Source organism: Eupeodes corollae, chromosome 2, assembly GCF_945859685.1.
Source record: "Eupeodes corollae chromosome 2, idEupCoro1.1, whole genome shotgun sequence".
NCBI lineage: Eukaryota > Metazoa > Arthropoda > Insecta > Diptera > Syrphidae > Eupeodes > Eupeodes corollae.
The window spans coordinates 4,354,025-4,375,611 of record NC_079148.1 but is presented as its reverse complement, the minus strand read 5'-3'; the positions used below and the strand labels follow the sequence as shown (position 1 = coordinate 4,375,611).

At 33.4% G+C, this 21,587-nt stretch overlaps 1 protein-coding gene across 5 annotated transcripts in view; it reads right to left on the bottom strand.

The window, feature by feature from the left end:
* LOC129944165 (leucine-rich repeat flightless-interacting protein 2) overlaps positions 1-21,587 on the bottom strand; it is an 83,629-nt gene that overhangs the window by 1,046 nt on the left and 60,996 nt on the right. For 3 of the 5 annotated variants that reach the window (XM_056053395.1, XM_056053396.1, XM_056053394.1), the window contains 4 exons: positions 4,652-4,939; positions 4,215-4,578; positions 3,978-4,133; positions 3,736-3,920 (listed from right to left, as the gene is read on the bottom strand). In XM_056053395.1, coding sequence (XP_055909370.1) covers positions 3,736-3,920; positions 3,978-4,133; positions 4,215-4,578; positions 4,652-4,939 — 993 coding nt within the window. Of the gene's footprint in view, positions 1-3,488; positions 3,552-3,735; positions 3,921-3,977; positions 4,134-4,214; positions 4,579-4,651; positions 4,940-11,092; positions 11,848-21,587 lie in introns of those variants that run through there. The other 2 variants (XM_056053393.1, XM_056053392.1) reach the window with 2 other exon arrangements.

Below are 21,587 nucleotides of genomic sequence, written 5' to 3'. Positions count from 1 at the left end.
GGGGAGTAATGAAACTGGCTATTGCACAGGAATTGAACCGAAGACCTCTAGCATTACAGTGCAACGCACTAACCATCATGCCACGGATACTACCTATTTCACTAGAGCATTGTTTATAAAAATAACGATAAAACAATGACAGGCATGAGACCTTGCAGCGGTGTTCAAAAGAAGCAAATGTCTCTGTAAGAGAACGATGACCTCTTTTCAATTCTATCCAAAAGACTCAAGTACGTTACTGGGCACCATCACAAAATGAGAATTATACTCGAGTTTTGGACAAATGAAAACTTTTTAAATTATAGCCAGATAAGAAGAGCTGCAAAACTTCGTGCATGTCGGAGAAAATCTAGACACTTAGCAGCACTTTTGGCAATCACGAATTTGTGATCACTCCAAAACAAGTGGTTTGTAATACTTAGAACTGAAAGCTTTTCAGTACACCCATGGATAGTGGCATTGGGGGAGGGTTACGCTTTTGAGATATTAGAAAGCATTGAGTTTCCGAAGCATTGAATTCTACACGATTTTCAATTCCCCATTGAACAATGCTGTCAAGATCAGATATTAATGAGTTTAGCATATACTGTCGTTGGTAGTCCACATCCAAAGAAAAAGGATGAGGATCTACAAGCGAATATGAAAAGCTGAGGTTACTGTCATCAGCGAAAAAAATGAGTGGGTTAGAAGTTTCAGACAAAAGATCATTTTTAAAAACAAGGAAAAGTGTTGGAAACAAAACGGAGTGGATATCAGATTTAAACCCGTTCAATTCTACTTGAACGGTCCAAAAGGTAATTTCTAACCCAACAAAGAAGAGATTCATCAATACCAAAAGCAAGCATTTTCGATAGAGAGCTTTATGCCAAACTCTTCAGAACAATAGCGGGGATACTTCCCATAGAAATTTGTACTACTTTTGGAACATTATAGAATTTTTTGCCGTAATTTCTGATCTTGCAAACATTTAATGCGTCAAGTATGTCCGTTACAAGTCTTTGTAGCTGGTTTAAAGTTATTCCGGTTTTTTTAGTGGAGTCGGCTTTATAATCCGGAAACTTACATATTTGATCCTATTAACCTTTTCTACAGCTCGAATGAAATCATGAATTTTCTTTGGTTTTGTTCAGGATACAATTTCTTTGTTAAGTTTGTAACCATATATGCTTATGCACTGGAATCCACGACACTATCGAAGAAGCATAGTGATCAGTTAAAGTTCCTGAAGAAGTCTTTGAGACCATCCCAGTTGGATTTCTCATATTACCATAAGGTTGATTTAGGGGTTTTCCTTTTAACTACCTAGCAAGGTGTCGATTTGACGAATGAGGCCAAAACAAAATTGTGGTTCAATTGAAAAACAATGATTTGTAAGAGCTGTGGTTTCAACCAGGCGGTTGCTTCGCACAAGATGTATTCGAACCACAATTAATTTTTTAAAGTTTGGTAATCGCATAGTTTTTCGTTACGAACCCCTGAATCGGCTCCCAGCTCCAAGATGATGCGATTGAACGATGAGTGATTATTTTCAACAACGAAGACATCAGTCTCCTTAACATTGCATATAAGATCCTTTCTGCCGTATTATGTGAACGTCTGAAGCCGTTCGTCGACAACCTGATAGGCCCTTATCAGTGTGGCTTCAGACCAGGAAAATCCACTATCAACCAAAAATTCACACTATGGCAGATCTTGGAAAAAACCCAGGAGCTTCAAATCGATACCCACCATCTCTTTATGGATTTTAAAAACGCGTACGGCAGCAACCATAGGGAAGAGCTCTACAGAGCAATGTCTAGTTTTGGCATCCCTATCAAACTTATCCGTTTGTGCAGAATGACGGTGGAGAATGCACGCTGCTCTATCAAGGTCGAAAAAGATCTCACCGATGCATTTGATGTCAAAAAAGGTTTTACACAAGGCGCTCCGACTTCTTTAATCGTTCTGGAAGGAATTGTGAAAAACTCAACCGTCAACACTAGAGGCACAATCTTCCAAAGGTCAATCCAACTACTTGGTATTGACATAATTGGAAGATCAAAGCATTGCGACGGAAGCGAAGAAGATGGGTTTCGTGGTCAATGAGGGCAAGACCAAGTATATGCTGTCATCAAAAAAGGACATTGAAAAACGACGTCTTGGACAATACGTCACCATGGACAGCTATAACTTCGAGGTAGTTAAGGACTTTGTCTACCTAGGCACCGCTATAAACTCAGACAAAGACACCAGCACTGAAATTAAACGAAGAATAACTCTTGCAAATCGCTGCTTCTTTGGACTTAGAAGGCAATTGAGAAGTAAAGACCTCTCTCGAGCATCTAAAATCACCATCTATAAGACACTCATCATCCCGGTTCTCATTTATGGCGCTGAGGCATGGACCCTGTCAAAGAAAGATGAGAGCGTCTGAGGATGCTTCGAGAGAAAAATTCTTCGGGTGATTTTTGGTCCCCCGATGGAGAATGGAGGAGAAGATATAACGACGAACTGTACGGGCTGTACAGCGACACTGACCTATTTAGCAGATTTAAAGTCCAACGCCTTAGATAGCTGGGTCATATAGAGCGAATGGACATCAACGCTCTATATGGACGGCGCAGTAGAGAAAGACCGCGACTCAGGTGGCGCACTCAGGTGGGTGAAGACTTCAACCAACTTGGCGTGCGAAACTGGAGACAGCTAGCTATAGACCGAGCTGGCTGGAGAAGCATGTTAGTTGAGGCCCAGGCCCGCCCTGACTGTAGCGCCACCTTAAGTAAGTAAGTAAGACTTTTTTTCTGTGGAAAATTGTGAAGTGGATTTATTTCATGGGGGGCATTCACCGCGTCATTGCCAACACAACACAAATGTTGGATAAAGTCATCGAAAATTAAATAAATAAAAAAGATTAGATTGGACAACATAGACAAGAATTAATATTTAAATTATTATGCCAGAAAACTATCTTCCGAATGAAGTGATTTCATGTAAATTTAAAAAATCATATTTGTTTTCTTCCTCTTCAAAATTATATACCTTCCAAAAAAAACATCTTTTACAAAAGATTTTAATCGAGGAGGTTCCAAAGCACTTAATATTTATTAATTATCATCCCACCGAATTTATTTATTGTTTCTTCAAACATAGATTGAAGGAAGTTACCTTTTTTGTAGTTTGTTTGGATTCAGAATATACATGTTAAACAAAACCGTTTTCAATCAAACAACTCAAGCTTTTAGTATTCAATTTTTTATGAAAATTGAGCCCACTTTCCAAGAAAGAATGTAAAACTATAGTTTCAACATATCTAAGACACTTTCATAAAATACTTAAAAGTCCTTACTCAATCTGTCTCATTCTTGCAGGAAAGTAAGCTTATTTTCTAGAAAAAAAGTTTCAAAATATTTCACTCTTGTTTTTTTAAAAATAAAGGGACAACCGACAAAACAAAACAAAAATAAAGTAAAAAAAAGCAAACAACTAAAGAAAAAGCATTTTTGACCAACCAACACCTGGGGGAGGCGCACTCATTGGCAATGGCACTCATCCCAGAAATGGATCACCAATTCCTGGAAATTAATTGATTAAATAAGAAAAATAAAGGCGTTTGCATTATTTTAAATAATAATATAAAAAAAAAAAACTACTTAAAGTTTAGTAAATTTTAGAATAGAAAAAGTAAAAATTAAAAAAATGTACTTAAATCTACTAAAATTAGAAAGAAAAAAAAAAAACAAAGAAAAAACAACTTACCTCTCGTTGGAGTTTTCTCCTCTCGATTTTTAATTCTGCTTCGGCTTTTTCAGCAGCTTCCGCTGTACTTTTATATCGTATAACTTGTGTTTCTGATCTAGCTAAGCTGGCTTGTAGACTAGCAATTTCTTGTTCGGCTTTTTGCAATTTATATTTGTAGTCAGAGATAATTTTATTGGCTTCTCCTATTTTTAAAGATATATAAATTATTTTATAGTAAAAAGATGGTAAATAAATCTTACTTTGAGCTTCATAATCCTCATCAGAGCCAAGGGTGCCATTCATTGAATTACCTCGACCTCGTCCCTGGGTCTTGACATTTTCTAATTGGTCCTGTAAGTTTTGCACTTCAGCCTGAAGTTGAATTTTTTCTTCGCTAAATTTTTTAAGTCGAACATCTATTTCAAAAATTATGAAGATATATCATTTATTAGTCTGGAGTTTTAAAAAAAGATCAATTTAAAAAAAAAATAACATACCAAGAGAACCTTGAACAGATCCTAATAATTGTGCATTTTCTAAAGTGACTAGAGCACGTTTGGCATCAGAGCCATCCTCATTTTCGACAGCTACAATAACCAAACCCTGCTCGGCAATTAGCGCATCCCGTTCGGTTAACTGGCCATTAACAAGTTTCAGTTCTTCTGTCAATTTGTCAAGGTTACGCTTAAAAGCGTTACATTCACGTGTTTTCTCTTTAAATTCACGCTGCAACTGGGAAAAGGATTCTTCCATTTCTTCCAGTTTATCTTTAAGCAATTGAATTTGATAAGATTGTGAGGCTCGTTCATTGTCTAGTTGTGCATTGGCTATCATTGCTTTTCGAAAACGTTCCTCGACATCCTTAATTAAAGAAAAAACAGAAAATAATAGGTCAGAGTTAAAGAGCACAATATTGTGGGTTAATGTTTAATACCTTGAGTTCATGCCTAATATCACGTAAGCTACGTCCTTCCTCTTCCAGGGAATCTTCACTACTTCTGCGGGAGGACATAGAGCTGGCACGTACCGAATTAACCACTCCGGTGACACTGGATGCGTTGAGACGCGATCTAGCCAGAGGATCAATGCCGGCTGCTGTTTGCATATCAAATACTCGATCAGCATTTTGCTCCAGTTCTTTTTGCTGGCGCTCCAATTCGCGCATGCGAATTTCTCGTGCTTCGGCACGTGCTTGCCGTCTGGCTGCCAGTCTTGCTTCAGCCTGAAACAGAAAAATTATAAATTTAGAAGAGTTTGATTTTCTTTTAAGAATGAGAATTACATAAATGAGATTTATGTAATGGAGGTTTTAAGGACAAATTGGGCACAAAAATGCTTGTTGATTCAATATCAGAATCCTCGACTTATAAGGAAAGTCATAAGCAGTTAAGTTTGATATAATGTATGTATCATTAGTTCCTGGTGAAAAATAAAATAGCTTCAATGTTGAATTTTGAAGAAAATATGCCTCATAGGTTGCAACTTGTAAGGTTTGTTTTATAAAACTCTTCAAGAATGTGACTGCATATAAAATAAGTAATTATGATTTCACTGGGCATGTTTCTAGGGAACTACTTATAATTCTTAAAATTCCTTAATCAATAGGTCTTGAAGAACTCCCATGAATAATAGACCATGGAACTATAAGACGATACAAAGTTGCAAACTTTGTTGACATTTTTGTTTTTCAGTTTTATTTTACTATGTACATATTTTCATTTCCCAGAAAGACTCCCAAGCATGCATCTTTCACTTGTTACTTGTTATACTTGATTTTTCAAACAAGTTCTGGCCAAATACGTTCGACTTTTGGATTATGGCTCGAATTGATTTATTATTCCTTGAACATTGCAATCATAGAAATGCCACAAAATGTTATATCTACATTCGTCGTTTGGATCTGTACACTAAAACCAAAATCAAGCCAATGATGACGATGATGATGATAAGATGATGATGATGGAACAATTATGGCCACATCAACATCATGTTGCATTTAATTGACAATTTTTGTTTGTAAGTTTTATTTTTTATCTGTTTTTGTTTTATGGTCGTTCTTACTTCGAAACGACCGACGAATGAACGAAAAGTTGCTCAACTTGAACTTGAATTGTCGTATGTTAATTAAAAACGACATAACCAATTACAGCGAAACAATTAAATTTTAATGGCTAAATTGTTGATAAAATAAATATAATCGCGTCAAGATACTTTCTACTTAAAACCCAAAACAAACAAATAAAATGGAAATTAATAAATAAAAAGAAAAAGATTAAAACATTTTGTGTGTGGAGCTGGTGTAGTGGAAATAGAAGTTTAACAAAGCCGAGTCATACATTTCAATTTCAAGTCAAGGCAGCGGCGGTTGATACTAAGCTAGGCTAGCTAGGTCAGAAGCAGCAGCAGCAGCTGTGCCTGTCGTGCGATATGTTCCATGTCTGTAATTCAATACGCACATTGTCTTGATGTTGGCTTTGGGTTTTTTTTTGTTGTTGGTTTTTATTATTTTTCGTTTTGTTGTCGGTAGGTTTGGACTTGTAATCTTGCATGAGACATTAAATTGATGGCGTCCGACCTTATAACCATTTTCCGGTTTGTTAAGCAGCAATTATCTAATAACCGCCTAGGTTAAGTCTTCTTAAGCCAGCAACATGTGGGTGGTTCTTCCGCATGCGGTCTGTAAACTGAGCTTGACACGATGGGAGGGAGTTTTCTTTCCACTCAGTTTGGTCAACATAAATGTTAAGTTTGTAAAAAACAAAACATTACCACGGTTTAACTTAACTTCAGCTATTTATAGTTTCTTTGCAATTCTGCAAAACCTTGATGATTCAATGATTTACAGGCATAAGACAGGTACACAACACATGTGTTAATGAAACTCTATAAAATCATGAGTCATTTTCTGGCAACTAACCATATTTGGTTTGTAAAAGATGTCTCCGGTTTTCAAAAACACGGACTATTGAAAGTTTTGGTTATTAATTGAACTGAAAATTGGCTAAGAATTTGGGAGAAATTGTTAATATTAATCACTTAAACAAGTAGTTTTATAAATCATGGAAGGAAAAGGACTGACTGGAATCCAAATACAATAAATCTTCTCAATATTAAATAAAAAAGGAACTTCATATTTCTTGTCATCAAAGGAGTCACAAATATCTTTGTACATTAGAATGATTCAAAAAAACAAAAATATTTTACTGGATGGCTAGGGTTTGTTTATTGTAATCAAATTGCACTTTTCCGATGGGTTCTGATAGATTAAATTCAAATCCGACTTCATAGTCACTCCATCACATTTAGTATTTGAGAAATTACTTTTTCAAATTCAAAAAAATTAAAAGGAAGTAGTTTTTTTTTCAATAAAATTTGTGATGGTTTTCGAATTCTACAAGCCCTATCGTCAATATTTGTTTGAAAAATGTTCATAAATTGTTGGATTTTTAAACAAATGCTGAACTGTTTATTAGAAAATTGTTAAAATGATTTGAAAGTAAGTTTTTTTTCTTGTTACGAATCCTAAACGTCTAAAAGAGGTTATCACATCAAGTTTTTTGAAAAAATATAAAAATAATGTTAAAAACTTGAGAAGGTATTTGAAACAAAATTTAGATTTAAATCAGCACTAAGGATTTGTACTTCGCCAAATCATCGTAAATTTGATTGTTAAGAACTATATTGTGTTTTTTACCTCAAAGAAACACTTCAGGAAACAAGCCATTCTAAATTATGTTCCATTTGTTTAAGAAATGTTTGAGACAATTTTCTAAAGTGTTTTTTTTTTTTAATAAGCGCACACTTAAGGGGACATTACTACCCTTATTATGTTGAGACAGGGTGAGACAGGAAACTTTACGACGATGTTCGAGCGACGTAAATGATCCTATTTTGGTATTATCACCAATCAATCTAAGTGCTCTACGTTCAGTACTGTCCAAGAGGCTTAAGTAAGTTGCAGGAGCACCAGCCGAGATATGGGAGTTATACTCAAGCTTTGGACGTATATAAGTCTTGTAAATAACAGCCAGTTTTTGAATCCCCATTGTAGAATGCTGTTTAGGTCGGAATTTAATGAACTTATCACATTGTGTCGTTGCAGTTCCACATCCGAAGTAAAGGGATGTCTAAAAACGAATATGAAAAGCTAAGAGTACTATCGTCAGCGAAACAATATATTGGATTAGAAGTTGCAGACAGGAGATCATTAATAAAAATGAGAAAGAGTGTTGGAAAAAGAACAGAGCCTGGGGCACACCGGCATTTATTATGTGGTTTTCAGACTTGAAACCCTCCAATACTACTTTTATTGAAAGATCCGAAAGGTAATTACTAATCCAATGAAGCAGGGATTCGTGAAAACCAAAAGCACGCATTTTCGATAAGAGAGCTTGATGCCAAACCCTATCAAATGCTTTTGAAATATCAAGTGCAATAATCTTACTTTCTTTAAAGCGATGTAAAGATTCGCTCCACTGTTCGGTGACATGAACCATGAGATCACCAGTGGACCTATTGCTGCGAAAGCCGTACTAACGGTCATTAAGAAGCTTTCGGTCTTCGAGATATTTCTTAAGCTGATAATTTACCAGAGTTTCCATGACCTTGGAAAAAAGGGACGTAAGTGTAAACGGTCGATAATTAGAGAGAGAGGAAGATTCGCCTTTTTTGGGAATAGGCTGGACAGATGCAGTTTTCCATCCGCTCGGAACGGGACCAGACTTCTAGGACAGATGAAAAAGCTTACGTAGTGGTTTTGCCAGCGTTGAAGAACACCTCTTCAGAACAATAGCGGGGATACTATCCGGACCAGCGGATTTATGTGTATTAAGATCTGTTAGGACTCTCACTACAGTACGAGTGGGAAAAAAGTGGCCCAAAGAATCACTTACGCGCTCGATGACAGGCGGAGTCATAACACTCACTGGCAGCGTTGAATTGGCGGCGAACTTTCTAACGAAGTGATTAGCTTTCTCTAAAGAACTTACAAATGGAGTGTGTTTTTATATTCAGTTATGTGCGTGAAAAATAAAGGCCCAACTATAATAGAATCTCAATACGAGTGAACATAATGGAGTCTATCTCCGTTTCGTTCAATTTTTCTGAGTTTCGTTAATTTAAACTTAAGCAAGAGCGATCTTAGTAATTTCACAAACTTAAGTGAATTTTCGTTGGGTTTTTGACACAAGCTTATGTTCGCTCATGCCTATTATAGTTGGGCCTTAAATGTTAAAGAATTTGACTTGATAGTATCGAGATTTATCATCATGAACTGTTTTCTTCTAACCATCGCCATTTTTATTTTATTTTATTTTAAAAATTTTCGTCAAACTGATTCTACAAAACTTTTCTTTTTTTTATCAATTGGATAACATTGCCGTTGCTCATGACATTTACTATTTACATACACATACACAAAATCAAAAACTTTTCAGAAATGTTTTTTCAAATGCATGTTTTTTTAAATGTTTCATGGTTCTGGACATACCCTTATAGCTTTCAAAACACCGTTTTTAACTGTCTTTAACATTTTTAAAGAGGCGTTTTTTAAAAACCTGATGTGATAAGAGATTCGAGTTCAGAACACCACTGAATCCTTTAAAAAAAGTATTGATTTGTTCGCGGGACAAATAAAACATAAGTTTGACAAACAGTGTTTTTAATGCAACTAGGTTTCTAAATTTAAACTTTTTAGACTGATAATTAGAGGTCGCTGATCAAGTTTGTTTTTATTTTCCATACAAATTTGAAGGGAACTTTTGGTTTGTTGCTTAATCGATTTATAATTTTAAAAAGCTGTTATATTTCAAACATGAGTGTGACTTTTTCTTGAGGCGATTTGAATGGCCTTTAAAAAAGGCCTGCAGATTTTGTTTATTATATACAACTTTAATATTTATATAGAAAATACTTGCTCATTGATCTCAAAAGCAATCAATAAAAAGCTGACATTTGTACTTTTTTAACCATAAGTTTCACACTTTTCTTTTTTTTAATCAGTCTAATGTACATGAAGACAAATTGACTTTAACATTATTTTTTAGCCTCAAGACATGCCAAAACTTTTGTGATTAATTGCGTCTAACTAGTTTAGCAAACAGAGGTGTTTTTACTTTAATGATGTAAAACTGTTTATGGTTGTATGTTTTTGGTTCTTGGACCGAAAAAAAAAAAACAAAAATTCTTTTAGCAAACGGACATCAGTGCTAATGCTAAAAGTCATTCCGAAACCAACGGAAATGCCACCATAATTAGCACTTGACTAAGAAAAATTATATAGACATTTCCAAGAACAAACTCATAGTGGGGTATTTAACCATTAAAATTATATGGATGTTTTCCATGGATAAATTCAGAACTCCTCCAAACATTGAATTTTGTTTCGTTGCGCATGAAACACGATTGGAATTGTTTTTTTTTTAGTGTATTGTATTAGTGTAACATTGTGTTTGTATTAACGAGCGTGGTAGAACTGTCAAATTTCTGACTAAACATTTTTTTGAAAATTGTGTTAATATTGGTACAAAGTGTTGTAAATCTGCCTTTAAATCCAGTTGTGCAGATTTGATCTCAAATCAAAAATAAATCAATTTATTTAGTCCCATGGAATGCAAAAACGGGGGAAAAATTGATTTTACGTATTTTACTTATGGAAAACCCCATAAATGTTTTATTGTCTTTTGCATATAAGGTAAACAGTTGGTTTGAAGCTTGTAGCCTGTCATTTAAGCTTTCACAAAAACAGTTGAACATTTGCCATAAATTTACAAAATCGCTTCACGATTCAAAAACACGTTAAAATTCACTAACATTTTCTTCCAAACTCCCGATTCAAATATCAAATATATGTAAATTTAAAGTCGGTCAAAAATCGATTTATCATTGAGTGAAGTTGCTTTTTGCATGAAAATAATTTGACTGTCAATTTTGATGGTCTTAAAAAAACGTATAGTAAAAGTGTAAACATAAACACTACATTGGAAATAATTTTGATTATCTCCGTAGTTTTTATTTATGTAAACAAAGTTTATATTATGTCAATCTTTATAAGCAAAAACCCCACTGTTAGCTGTCAAAAGAAAACAAACAAAACCGTCATTTATCGCATCGCAATGCCTTAGTTTATCCGTTTATGTTTATTTCTCAGTTTTTGTTTTGTAAAAAAAAGACGCCATATTCAATAATATAACGTGAAACCCTCATTAGGCATATTTCAAATTCAATTAGAAACTCTCGTTTCCATCAAGGTTTCAACTTGTTGATGACATAAGAAGAAAAATAGGTAAACAACAACAATTAAATAATAAAAATACAGAAAAAAAAAACATTCCCATCTCATTTGCTTACACTAAAATTTTGTATGCAAATTACGTACAATTTGATTAGCTTGTCCTAAAAATTGTACAATCAATTCGTCATCTTCTTCGCCTTCGGCTACATCATCGTCGTCGTAGTCGTCGCCGTTGACGTCTTCCGTTCTGGCACTGTTATGGCCGTTTGGAATATTCTTACCAGTGCCGGTGGTGTCGATGGAAGATTCATTACTCTCTTCACAATCGAAGATTTTACTTGGTGTCATGGGACATATCGCATCCATTTGCACTTCTTTCGATTGATCTAGATTAAGATTCGAGGGTTTTGACAGACCGATATCAACAATTGATACACCATTATTCACTGTGACGTTTAAAACGTCATTTACGTCATTTATGTTATTATTAGATTTGACAGTACTGAAGTTGTCATCAATTAATTCACTATCACTGAAATCGAATTCTTCACCAATTTCGTCATAATCTTCGGCTTTTTTTAAACTATTATTATTATTATTCTCCTCATTTGTGTTTTGATCATAGATCAAACCACCATTCGTATGTTTTATCACTTCTGACATATTGTCAGACACTGTCACTTTTTTACAATATTATATTTTAAGGTTGTCTTTATTTTCAGAAAACCCCATTCGTCCACGAGATATAAAATCGTATAGTACGTGTATCTTGAGATTAAACTGAAATTATTCCATATGATTATTATTATTGTGTACGCGAGTTTGAGTTGTTGTGTCATTCATTATTTTTGCGCGATCTCTTTCGCCGCGCGCCGTCGACAACTGACTAACGATCCAGACGTTGACAACTGGCTCAAGCTGAGACTAACGACAAAGACTCGAATGTGGTGTAGGTATGTACATAATATAAAACGAAGACAAAGTTGCGTTTGGGAGACGGTAGACCCCCTCTTTCCATAAGAAAAATAAATAAAAACAAATGGTAAACAGATATAAAAAAATTATATTTTAAGAAGTAAGAAGTGCGGGAGATGAAGGTACTAAAATTTGAGTTTTGAGTTGAGTGTAAGAAGGGTGTTTCGAAGTTAACTGGGTATTCTGTTGCTATCTTATCTTGTTTAACAAACACCTTTTAAAGATAGATTTGTATTTATGTTATTGTTTTGATAAGAAAAACCGGCTGATAGCAGTTACAGTTATTTGTGTAGCTGTCACCTTATTGCGAAATGAGAATTATTAATCGTTTTTACATTTTTTTAAACAAGGAAAATTATCGGAAAAAAGCTAAAAAAAAGTGTAATGAACTAAATTAAACTTCTTATGAGCTTTAAAAGAAGTGAAGATTTTTACAACTCAAATATAACATGCAAACATTTCTTTCAAAAAGTTTTGATAAAATATTTGACAGATGTACCCAAATTGACATAAGGAAAGGCTATATTCTTTATCTGTCAAAGAAAATTTGTATGCGTTCAGTCTCGTGAGGATAGACTATCCTAGATGGGCACATTTTTTGATGCCTTGTTGACAAACAAGTTAGATGGCTGTCAAAAAATAAAAACAGCTTTTAGTTGTTCACAAAAAAAAATATAAGAAAAACAATAAGATTTTGATTTTCAAAGTTATTCTAAGACGTTTTATTTTCAATGTATAATTTTAATAATTATAAAAATCTAAGAATATAAACGAGTTAAATCAATTTTCAGGTTCCTTCAAATTAAAGCGTTTGTTGAATCACCTGTTATGACAGATAGAAATTGTTGGAAAATTGTTCTTTTAAATGTCACTCATGACGTCTTTTATTGATGACTTTTTTAAGTTTTATATTTTACTTCATTTCACAATTTGACAATTTAACTATACTTTATAACTGACAACTGAAGGGTTGTCATTTTGTTGGATTCAGACTTAAAACGAACTAGCTGGCCATGGAATACAATTTCTGCTTACAAATGGTAGAGATAAGTAGCTATTTATAATTAAGTGCGTTTTTTTGGTATTCCATATATATTACAGTGAGAAATTGCCAACAAAACGATCCGCAGTAGCCAGATTTTAGTATTGAAAAATTGGTACTACTGAAAGAAGATCTGTCAGAATAATAATAAAAAAAAAACAACATACAAATAGAAAAAAGTTTTGTGAAAATCAAATGTTAAAATTAACTTAGCAAAAACAACTAACTAAAACTAATGGACAATTTTCAAGAAGAAATGGAAAAAGTTAATTTAACAATTGCTTCAAGGAGGGGGTTTGCTCGCAGTGGTGTTAAAGCGAGCTTTAAGATCATCTCAATAACCAAATCGAGTTGAAACGAGCTTGATTAGACTCGATTCCCGTCGGAGATAGGAGTTATTAATTTTCTTTCCAATTTTTTTTTTCTTGCAAAATAAGCCCAGTTAGTCCATTTTCATTAATAAAACTAAATAATATCAAAAGTAATAGATTGATTTTTTTTCCCCAATGGAAAACACATACATAATTCCAAATGTAAAACTACTCAACGAACATATCCATCGAGATACAAATGCAATATCAATCGAACCAACATTTGAGAACGAAATCACATAAGATCCATTCGAGACTCGTATAAATGTCAAAAATCCATCCATAGTAACATTCTTCTCGATGTTATTTATACTATGGACTTTGTTTTCGTTATTCGGGTAAAATCCTATCTATGGACCTATGGATAGATTTTCATATTTGTTTTCATCATTGTATACCTTCTTTCGAAATTAAAGAATTGGTTTTCATCATTGAAAATCTCATTTCGAAATTTCATAAGACTAAGAAACTAAAATTTTGTCATTGATTAAATCGTTTTAAATACACGTATGATTTTTAATTTTAGAATTAGTTTTTTACAATTTTGCCTTTAATGAACAACTATAATCTAAAATTTTTGATTTCAACCAGAAGTATTGTTTTCAATGATCGCTATAACTTCCTGTCAAAATATCCAATGATAAGTTTCAATGATGAAAAATAATGATAGATGCGGGTATAACCGGCCCCTTAAAAGCCTTTTTATTGAAGCCGTTCTATTTTCTTCGTATACCAAATTGTCAGTTGTGCTTTCAATGATCAACTCTTACTTAAATTCTTAGCTTAAATGATAGAAAATTATTGAATGATCGCTACATTACAATGACAAAATAAATTGACACAATAATTGGGATACAAAATAGAACGCGGTTATCTATAGACCATTTTCCATGTTATCTGACAGTTGTGTTGAAATATTTCATTCTATCCTATTATGTGTAAAAATACTAATGAAACATGACATTTCGGTGCCAATCCACAAACTTATTAACAAATTCCTTTCCTAAGAAATAAAAAAAAGTTAAGGAAAAAAAAACTATGAACTGGTTTAGTTTACTACAACGGAAATAAAGGCTATCGCCATTGTCATGTTGAACGTTGATGTTGATGATGATGATGGTGAGAAGTGATGAACACTTTAATGGACAAAGTGCAAAAAGATTTTGTTTCATGCCGCCTTGAGATGAAAAAAGAAAATACAGGTATATCTTTGACGGGATCACCAGCGGCGGCGATGTCAGATGATATGAAACCGTTCTTTTAGCATTGTTTCAACTACCTACCTACCTATGGCTTTATTTGTCTGTAATAAAAATAAAGTGTGAACAAAAACTCTACCTTATGTTTATAGTGGGAGCAAAGAAAATAAAATCAAAGGTTTCGCAAAAGATATTGTGCGGATAAGGTTGATGCACTTCTAGGGCAAACAACCAACGTCTATTAATACCCTGACATGTACATGTGGAGGTATATCCCAGTTGTCTTGATCGTCATTGGAATACTGCTTGGAAAAGATTATAGAAAAATATATAAAAGAAGACAAACAAAACAAAAGAAACTAAGTATTTGGTTTCTATTCCGCTCGATTTATTACGGTCATCATTTGGAATTGCAGAGAATGAAGGTTTTTAATAGTGATGCCATCTTGTATGAAGCTCGACATCGAGTTGATGTGAAAAATATTTATGGACGGAAAGTGATGGCTTGTCATTTGAGTAAAGTTGGAGTCTTTTTAATGAAAATGCATTTTTGTGCAAAAGTGAACTGTAATGAGCCAAAGTCGGCTTTTTCTAGTTTTCAGACAAAATTAAGGTGAATTTGTTAGATTTGTTTTCAATTAAATTAAAAAATTAATTGTTTTTAAAATTTGAACTTAATAATTTATAATTTGCGATAAGATACAGAAAACAATTATTTGACAGGTAGAACGTATACTGTGAAAGAAATTTGATAGAGAAAGAGCTAGGAAGGGAGACACAGAGCAAAAGAGAGAGATATAGAGAGCAGGGATCCCAGGTTGACGTAAAAACCAAATTTTTTGTCGATTTAAAAAAAAAGAAAAAGGATAAAAAGTCTAGAAAAAGAAAATAAAACCTTATCAAAACAATGAATACAGTAGACTCGCGAAAGCAAAAACAACGTCTTACGTGAGCACCGGATAACGTGAACACTTTTTTTTTACATTTACTACTCTGTATCGGGAACAGTTTGTGAAAACTGTAAACAACTTTTGAATGCGTTTGACATAAAAAAACATAGCTTGTTTTGATCGTTTTTCGGTTTTTCAAATCGTTTTACTAAATTGGGAGTCCCGTTAAGGATTTTCCAGGTATTATTTACTTTAGTTTGGCATTTGTCTTAGTGCGCGGTGTTTGTTTGGCGAATCAAAAAGAAAATTTTCCTGAAAAATGTAGCAGAAAGTACCAAAATTCTTGTCTTTGAAGGACAAAGCAAGTGTTTTAGAGAAATTTAAAGGAGGATTAAGCGTAACAACCAGCTCAGCAAAGCAATACAATGTTGCAAAATCAACAATTTGCGCTGTCAACAAACAATCGGAGAAAACTATAAAATGTGTTAACAATACATTTTCTGGACCTGGAATGCGAAAGACCATGAAGCGTTCTGAACTTCGAAAAATGGAAAAAGGTCTTTACCTAGCTAAAGCGAAATTTTTATATTCAAAAATTAATGAAACTCAGGGCGATTTTAATGCAAGTGAAGGATGGTTGCAAAGATTTAAGAAGCGTTATCGTGTGCGTTTTATAAAAATAAGTGGTAAAAAGTTATCTTTATGACCTGACCTTGTGGACCCTTTTAAAAACAAGCTGCAAGCCAAAATAAAAGATATACAATGCGGATGAGTTCGGATTATTTTGGAAGCTGCTTTCTGGAAAGACATACGTATCATTTCACCAACAAAAAATTCTCCTGGCAGAAAAATGAAAAACATCGCGTCACTTTTCTTGCTTGTACAACACAACAGGAGAACTTAAAGTTAACTTTAAGTGATTGGAGAAGCAAAAATCCTCATGGATGACAGCTGCTATTTTTCAAAATAGGTTTCATCATTCTTTCGTACCACAGGTAGGAAACAGATTGCAATTTTGCATTCATGTGTAGGTCAGAATATTTTGAATACACCAAGGATTGCCCACCAAAGCTTTTATTTTAATTGATAACGCTCCATCTCATCCACCCGAAAACGAATTAACATCTGAGGGCGGGTTAATAACTGCTATGTTTATGCCGCCGAATGTCAAGCCGCTCATACTTTTCTACAGAAATAGTCTTCTGGCATCAATTGTGGCCGAAAACTAATGAATTGATCAGTGACGATTGTGAAAGCGAGGCCAGTATTCTCGAAACAGGACATTCCAGAATAGAGCCTAGGGAAGCAATCGACATTTTCAATAAGGCTTTGGAATGGGCTGAATATGAAAACGTTAATACAGCAGACATCAGCGTACTTAAACGACTTAGCGAAAAGGCAGTTTTCAGCAAAATAGAAAAAAAGAAAATTCAGAAAAGGATTACGCATTTTTTTAATTAATTGCAACACAATTAGATTTTTGCATGCACATTTACATTTGAAATAAAAAAAAATATATGAATTTTAGTTGAAACAAAGGTCTAATTTATTTCGTCAACTTGAACAACTTCGCTAACGTGAACCTAAACACGCTAGGTTTTTAATAGTTCGCATTTCCGCGAGTCTACTGTACAATCTTTAAGAAGAAAACTAACAAATGGAAACAATTTAAAGAAACATGCACAAGAAAAGAGCCCATGTAACTTCTCAATTAGAGATTTTCTTTGTTTCTGAGTGAGTTGACATTTCAAAAATGGTTGATTTTGACATTTCTTCCCTGTTTTTTGTTCAGTGTTGCCATACTAATTTTTTTTTGGGGATTTTTTTACATACCTAGCTGTAAGTACGCCGCCGTACTATCAATTCAAAAAAACTTGTTTTAAACTCAAAAAAAGGAAGGTTAAGTCCGAAAAAGAAAATATTGTTTTGTAAAACTTAGAGGCGTTTCCTATATTTAAAACATGGTCGATTGAGACCCCTACCTAACTAAAAAAATCAGAAATAAAATAGTGCTGCGTTAATGGAAAGTCGTACTTAAAAGCCATATATGGAGCAAGCAAAAGACAGAAGGAGCGAGAGATAGAGAACACATCTAGCTGTAATAGCTTAAACACAAATACGCGTTGCATAGTGCCAACTTTGACATATGAAATATAAACTATGGACTCTTATGAGGCAATCTGAAATTTTAATTCAAGATTTGTGCTTGCCTAAGATCGTAAATATCGTAAACTCGAACTCAACGTCTGAATAGATCTATTTTCTAATTTGGTGAACTTTGACAGTTGACAGCTGTATCGTCATTTCAATTTGTTCGTTTTACTTCAGAATCTGTGTACGAGTATAGCATGAGTTTCTTCTCTTCGAATCGAACAAATGTAAGTAACCTTAAGTTAACTTATTTCTGTACGCCCGAGGTTTGTACACGAGTTTTGCAAATTCTTTAGTCGAGTTTTATGACATGATATCGTAAACTATCGTAAAGTCGGTAAGAAGTCTACAATAAAAATTCTACATTTGCGAACTTCTAAAAATACACCAAAAGAAACTTTCATGAAACAGTAAATATTAAGGCGTTATAAGAAACTTTGGAATCCAAGTAAATATTGGCTTTGTAAAATTTGTCCGTTTTTAGAGGAACCATAATTTGTGTCAATCTAAAAACTAAAGTTTTGCCCAACTTTGAGCAACATCTTCGTATTACTAAAATTGTTTGGACTGCAAGGCTTCTTAAGGTCTGTGATATATTTTATTTGCGTTATGTTTTAACAAAGGATAGTCTTAAGGAATTCTTTTGAATAAATGATTATCGGATGTAATAAATATTTCTATAGAAATCGTGATATTTTTCCGTTATTTAAAATAGAAGCTATATAATAATATCAATAGATATAATGTCTGAGATATAAAACGTTAGACATAAAAGCTTCTAACTGCACAAAAGCACGTATTTCAATCAATATTCTGACTCATAGAATCTGCATCTTGAATATTAAAATAAAACAAAACAGTTGTATTCACAAACTTGTACTATTATTATTTAATAACGCTCTGCTTAGATTTCCATATGTACATCTATGAACAATCTACTTTCATGAACTGTAAGCTTAAGGTCGTCTCTACACTTATGTGAAAAACGATTATTCAAAACTTTATTTGTACTTAAGTATCTATAAGCAGTAAGCACCCCACCGAACTGACGAAACGACCGGCAGAAGCACACACCTTGCTTAATAGGTTGCGTAACCCATATTTCAAATTAAGTCTGGCCTTACTTAGGTTGTGAGCATCAAGTAAGCTCACAATCGCTTATAATGCAATAATTCAAACGATCAACGCAAATTATATTAATTGAAAACACTCCTTCGTTAAAATTTAAAAAGAAAAAAAACGAACGAGTCAAATGCAATAATCTTTTATATTCAAGGCATAATAGATTAGAGAGTTACCTATATGGTGTTGATAATAAGTTAAGATCATTGTATATAAATCAACACTTCTATATTTCGAAAGCCGTATTAGTTTGTTTTGGTTCTTGTTTTTAAAGTTTCCAGTAAGCTGCTAGGTTTGGCTTCAAAATTTAAGGATAGTTACAATAAACCATTTAAAAATAATAACATATTATATTATTGCAAATAAACCAAAAACTATAAAAATGTATACTTAACCTAAAGCGAACCACGCTGCCTGCTATCCAAAATCAGAATGACGTTTCTCTCTCGTTGTCAGCCGAATTGACAAGAAGGTGATGACGAGTAGACTCTGACAAGGAGATGCTGGCGAATAGATCCGTTTGTTTGTAGTATCGCTTTTCGTCACAATATTGTACTGTGACAACTGTTTGGAAAATGTCAGCTTGTCAGACATGAAGGAAATATGACAGTGATGTCAAAAATAAAGTAGTAGAAGATATTTATGTCATGTAATGGGAATTTGTTCTTAAAAACAACTTAAGATCATTTTAGTTATTTTGCAAGCTAGGATTTTTAAGTTCAGAATTTCATCAAAATCGATGAAGCTATTTTTGAGTTAGTTCGGATAAGAAGAACTACTTTTCGTATCAAAAAGTAGTATGCACTTAGCCTTTGTAATTTTTTATACTTAAAGAAAAATTATATTACTAATAATTTATTGTTATTTTAATCAACAATTTGTTTGTTTATGAGAAAGTGTACCAAGGTAACCCCTGCTGGAAAATTAAAATTCTTTATCAATCGAAATAAAATAATCTTATCGCATTATTGATTCAATTGGACTTGTTCGTTTATAAATACTTATCCTGCAAAATGCTTACAATAAAAACAACGAAAATATTTTCTTCAAAGGGGAAAACAATAATAAAAAGTTGCACCATCATTGAAAATGTAAATATTGTGTTTATGTATAAAACAAAACCTTTTGTAATAAGCTGCATTGTTGTTCACATTCTCAGAAAATAATTTCAAGGACATAACAAAAGGGGAAATTTGGAATTTCAAAATTTTAAAAAGAACACATTAATTTATGAACTGAAGATCATCGAAGATTATTGGTCATGATTTGACAGCTGAGAATGTTAGACTGTGTTGACATTTCTGTTGAGAAAGATTTGGCAACTCATCATGAATCTTTTAACGTCAAAATAACGCTTAAAATTGTGAACATTTACCTTGGAAATATTGATTACAAAATGTGTGCTGTGCGAATGTAAATAATTTGCCCAAATGCAAGCACAACTTTAAAATACTTGAACATTAATTTATTTTTTAAATTTATTTCAAATAATAATAAATACGTTCCACAAATTGTTAAATGAGATAAAAATGTCATTTGAATGTCAAGATTATAACGAAATTAATGGGTTGTATATATTTTTGTGATTGTACACTAGGTCTATGATCAAAATAATAATAATAAAGATCATTCTAATTACAAGTTTGAACAAGACAACGTCTCTTCTTTTGGAACATTTTTTTAAACCAGCTTTTTTCTAAAACTTTTTTCTAGTCGATGACATAAGTAAACCTCCCTTTTTCTTGCGATTTAACGCCTCTTGACTACTTCTAAGGAGCCAGTTATAGCTATCATTGGTTTTCATCATTGAAAACAAACATTAGAATTTTGTTGACCTGATTGAAAGCCACCGAAAAATTTTTACTGACAGAAATCTGTCATTGGAATTGTGTGAAATTGGAACAGAAATCTGTCATTGGAATTGTGTGAAATAGGAACACAAATCATTGGAACGATTCGTTTCACTTTTGCACATAAAAGTATCAGCTGTTGAGGAAAATGAATTTTGGTCCGAAAAATAGAAAAATACATTTTTCGAGAAAAATAAATGTGCAACTTAACTTTTTTTTCTGAAAAAAAAATCTTTTGGTGATTTCCGATCGATCGGTTTATAATTTGTATTTCTAATCAAAGGGAAACACCGTCAAATATCGATTCAAAAATGTTTCCGGATCGATTTCAATGATAGCTATAATTGGCGCCTTATTCAACAATAAATTGAGAAATTTCGACTTGAACATATACGCGAGTTATATTCAAGTTTTGAACATATGAAGGCCTTGTAAATTAGAGCCAGAAGGAGTGAACAATTTCTTGCAGTTTCGGAGAAATCCTCATTTTTCATTTTCAGCAGAAATTTTGGCAATGTAGGATATGTAACCATAACATAAAAGGTTTTTATAGCTAAATCACAACCAGCTTCGGCTTCGTCTGCGTTACGCCTTGCTTCGTGGTTGCTTTGAATGACATTTCAATTGTTTCATCCCTCCAAAGAGCAAATATTTTGTTTGTTGACATTTGTTTTACAGCTGTTGAGCCGTCAGACAAAGAAAATGTTCACATAATTGAACTAGAGCTTCCGTTTGGAGTCACATTACGTTACATTACGTTCTTTTCCTTACGATTGTCAAACGGAACGTGAGGTCGAAGCTTCATTGTGATAGCATGCATTGAATTCCTATGGCTGAACTCGTAAACGTAAAAGCCGAAGGGTGTTTGTGTTTCAGCCATTAAAAAAGTCAACAACATACATTTGCTTTTGGAGGGAAAACTCATATTTTTTTTATTTCGAGAAAAAATAACAGCTGCTAGTGACAGAAGTGCCATTTTAGAAATATCATATTGGAAGTTTCATTCAAAGCAACCTCGAAGCAGGCCCAACATAACGCA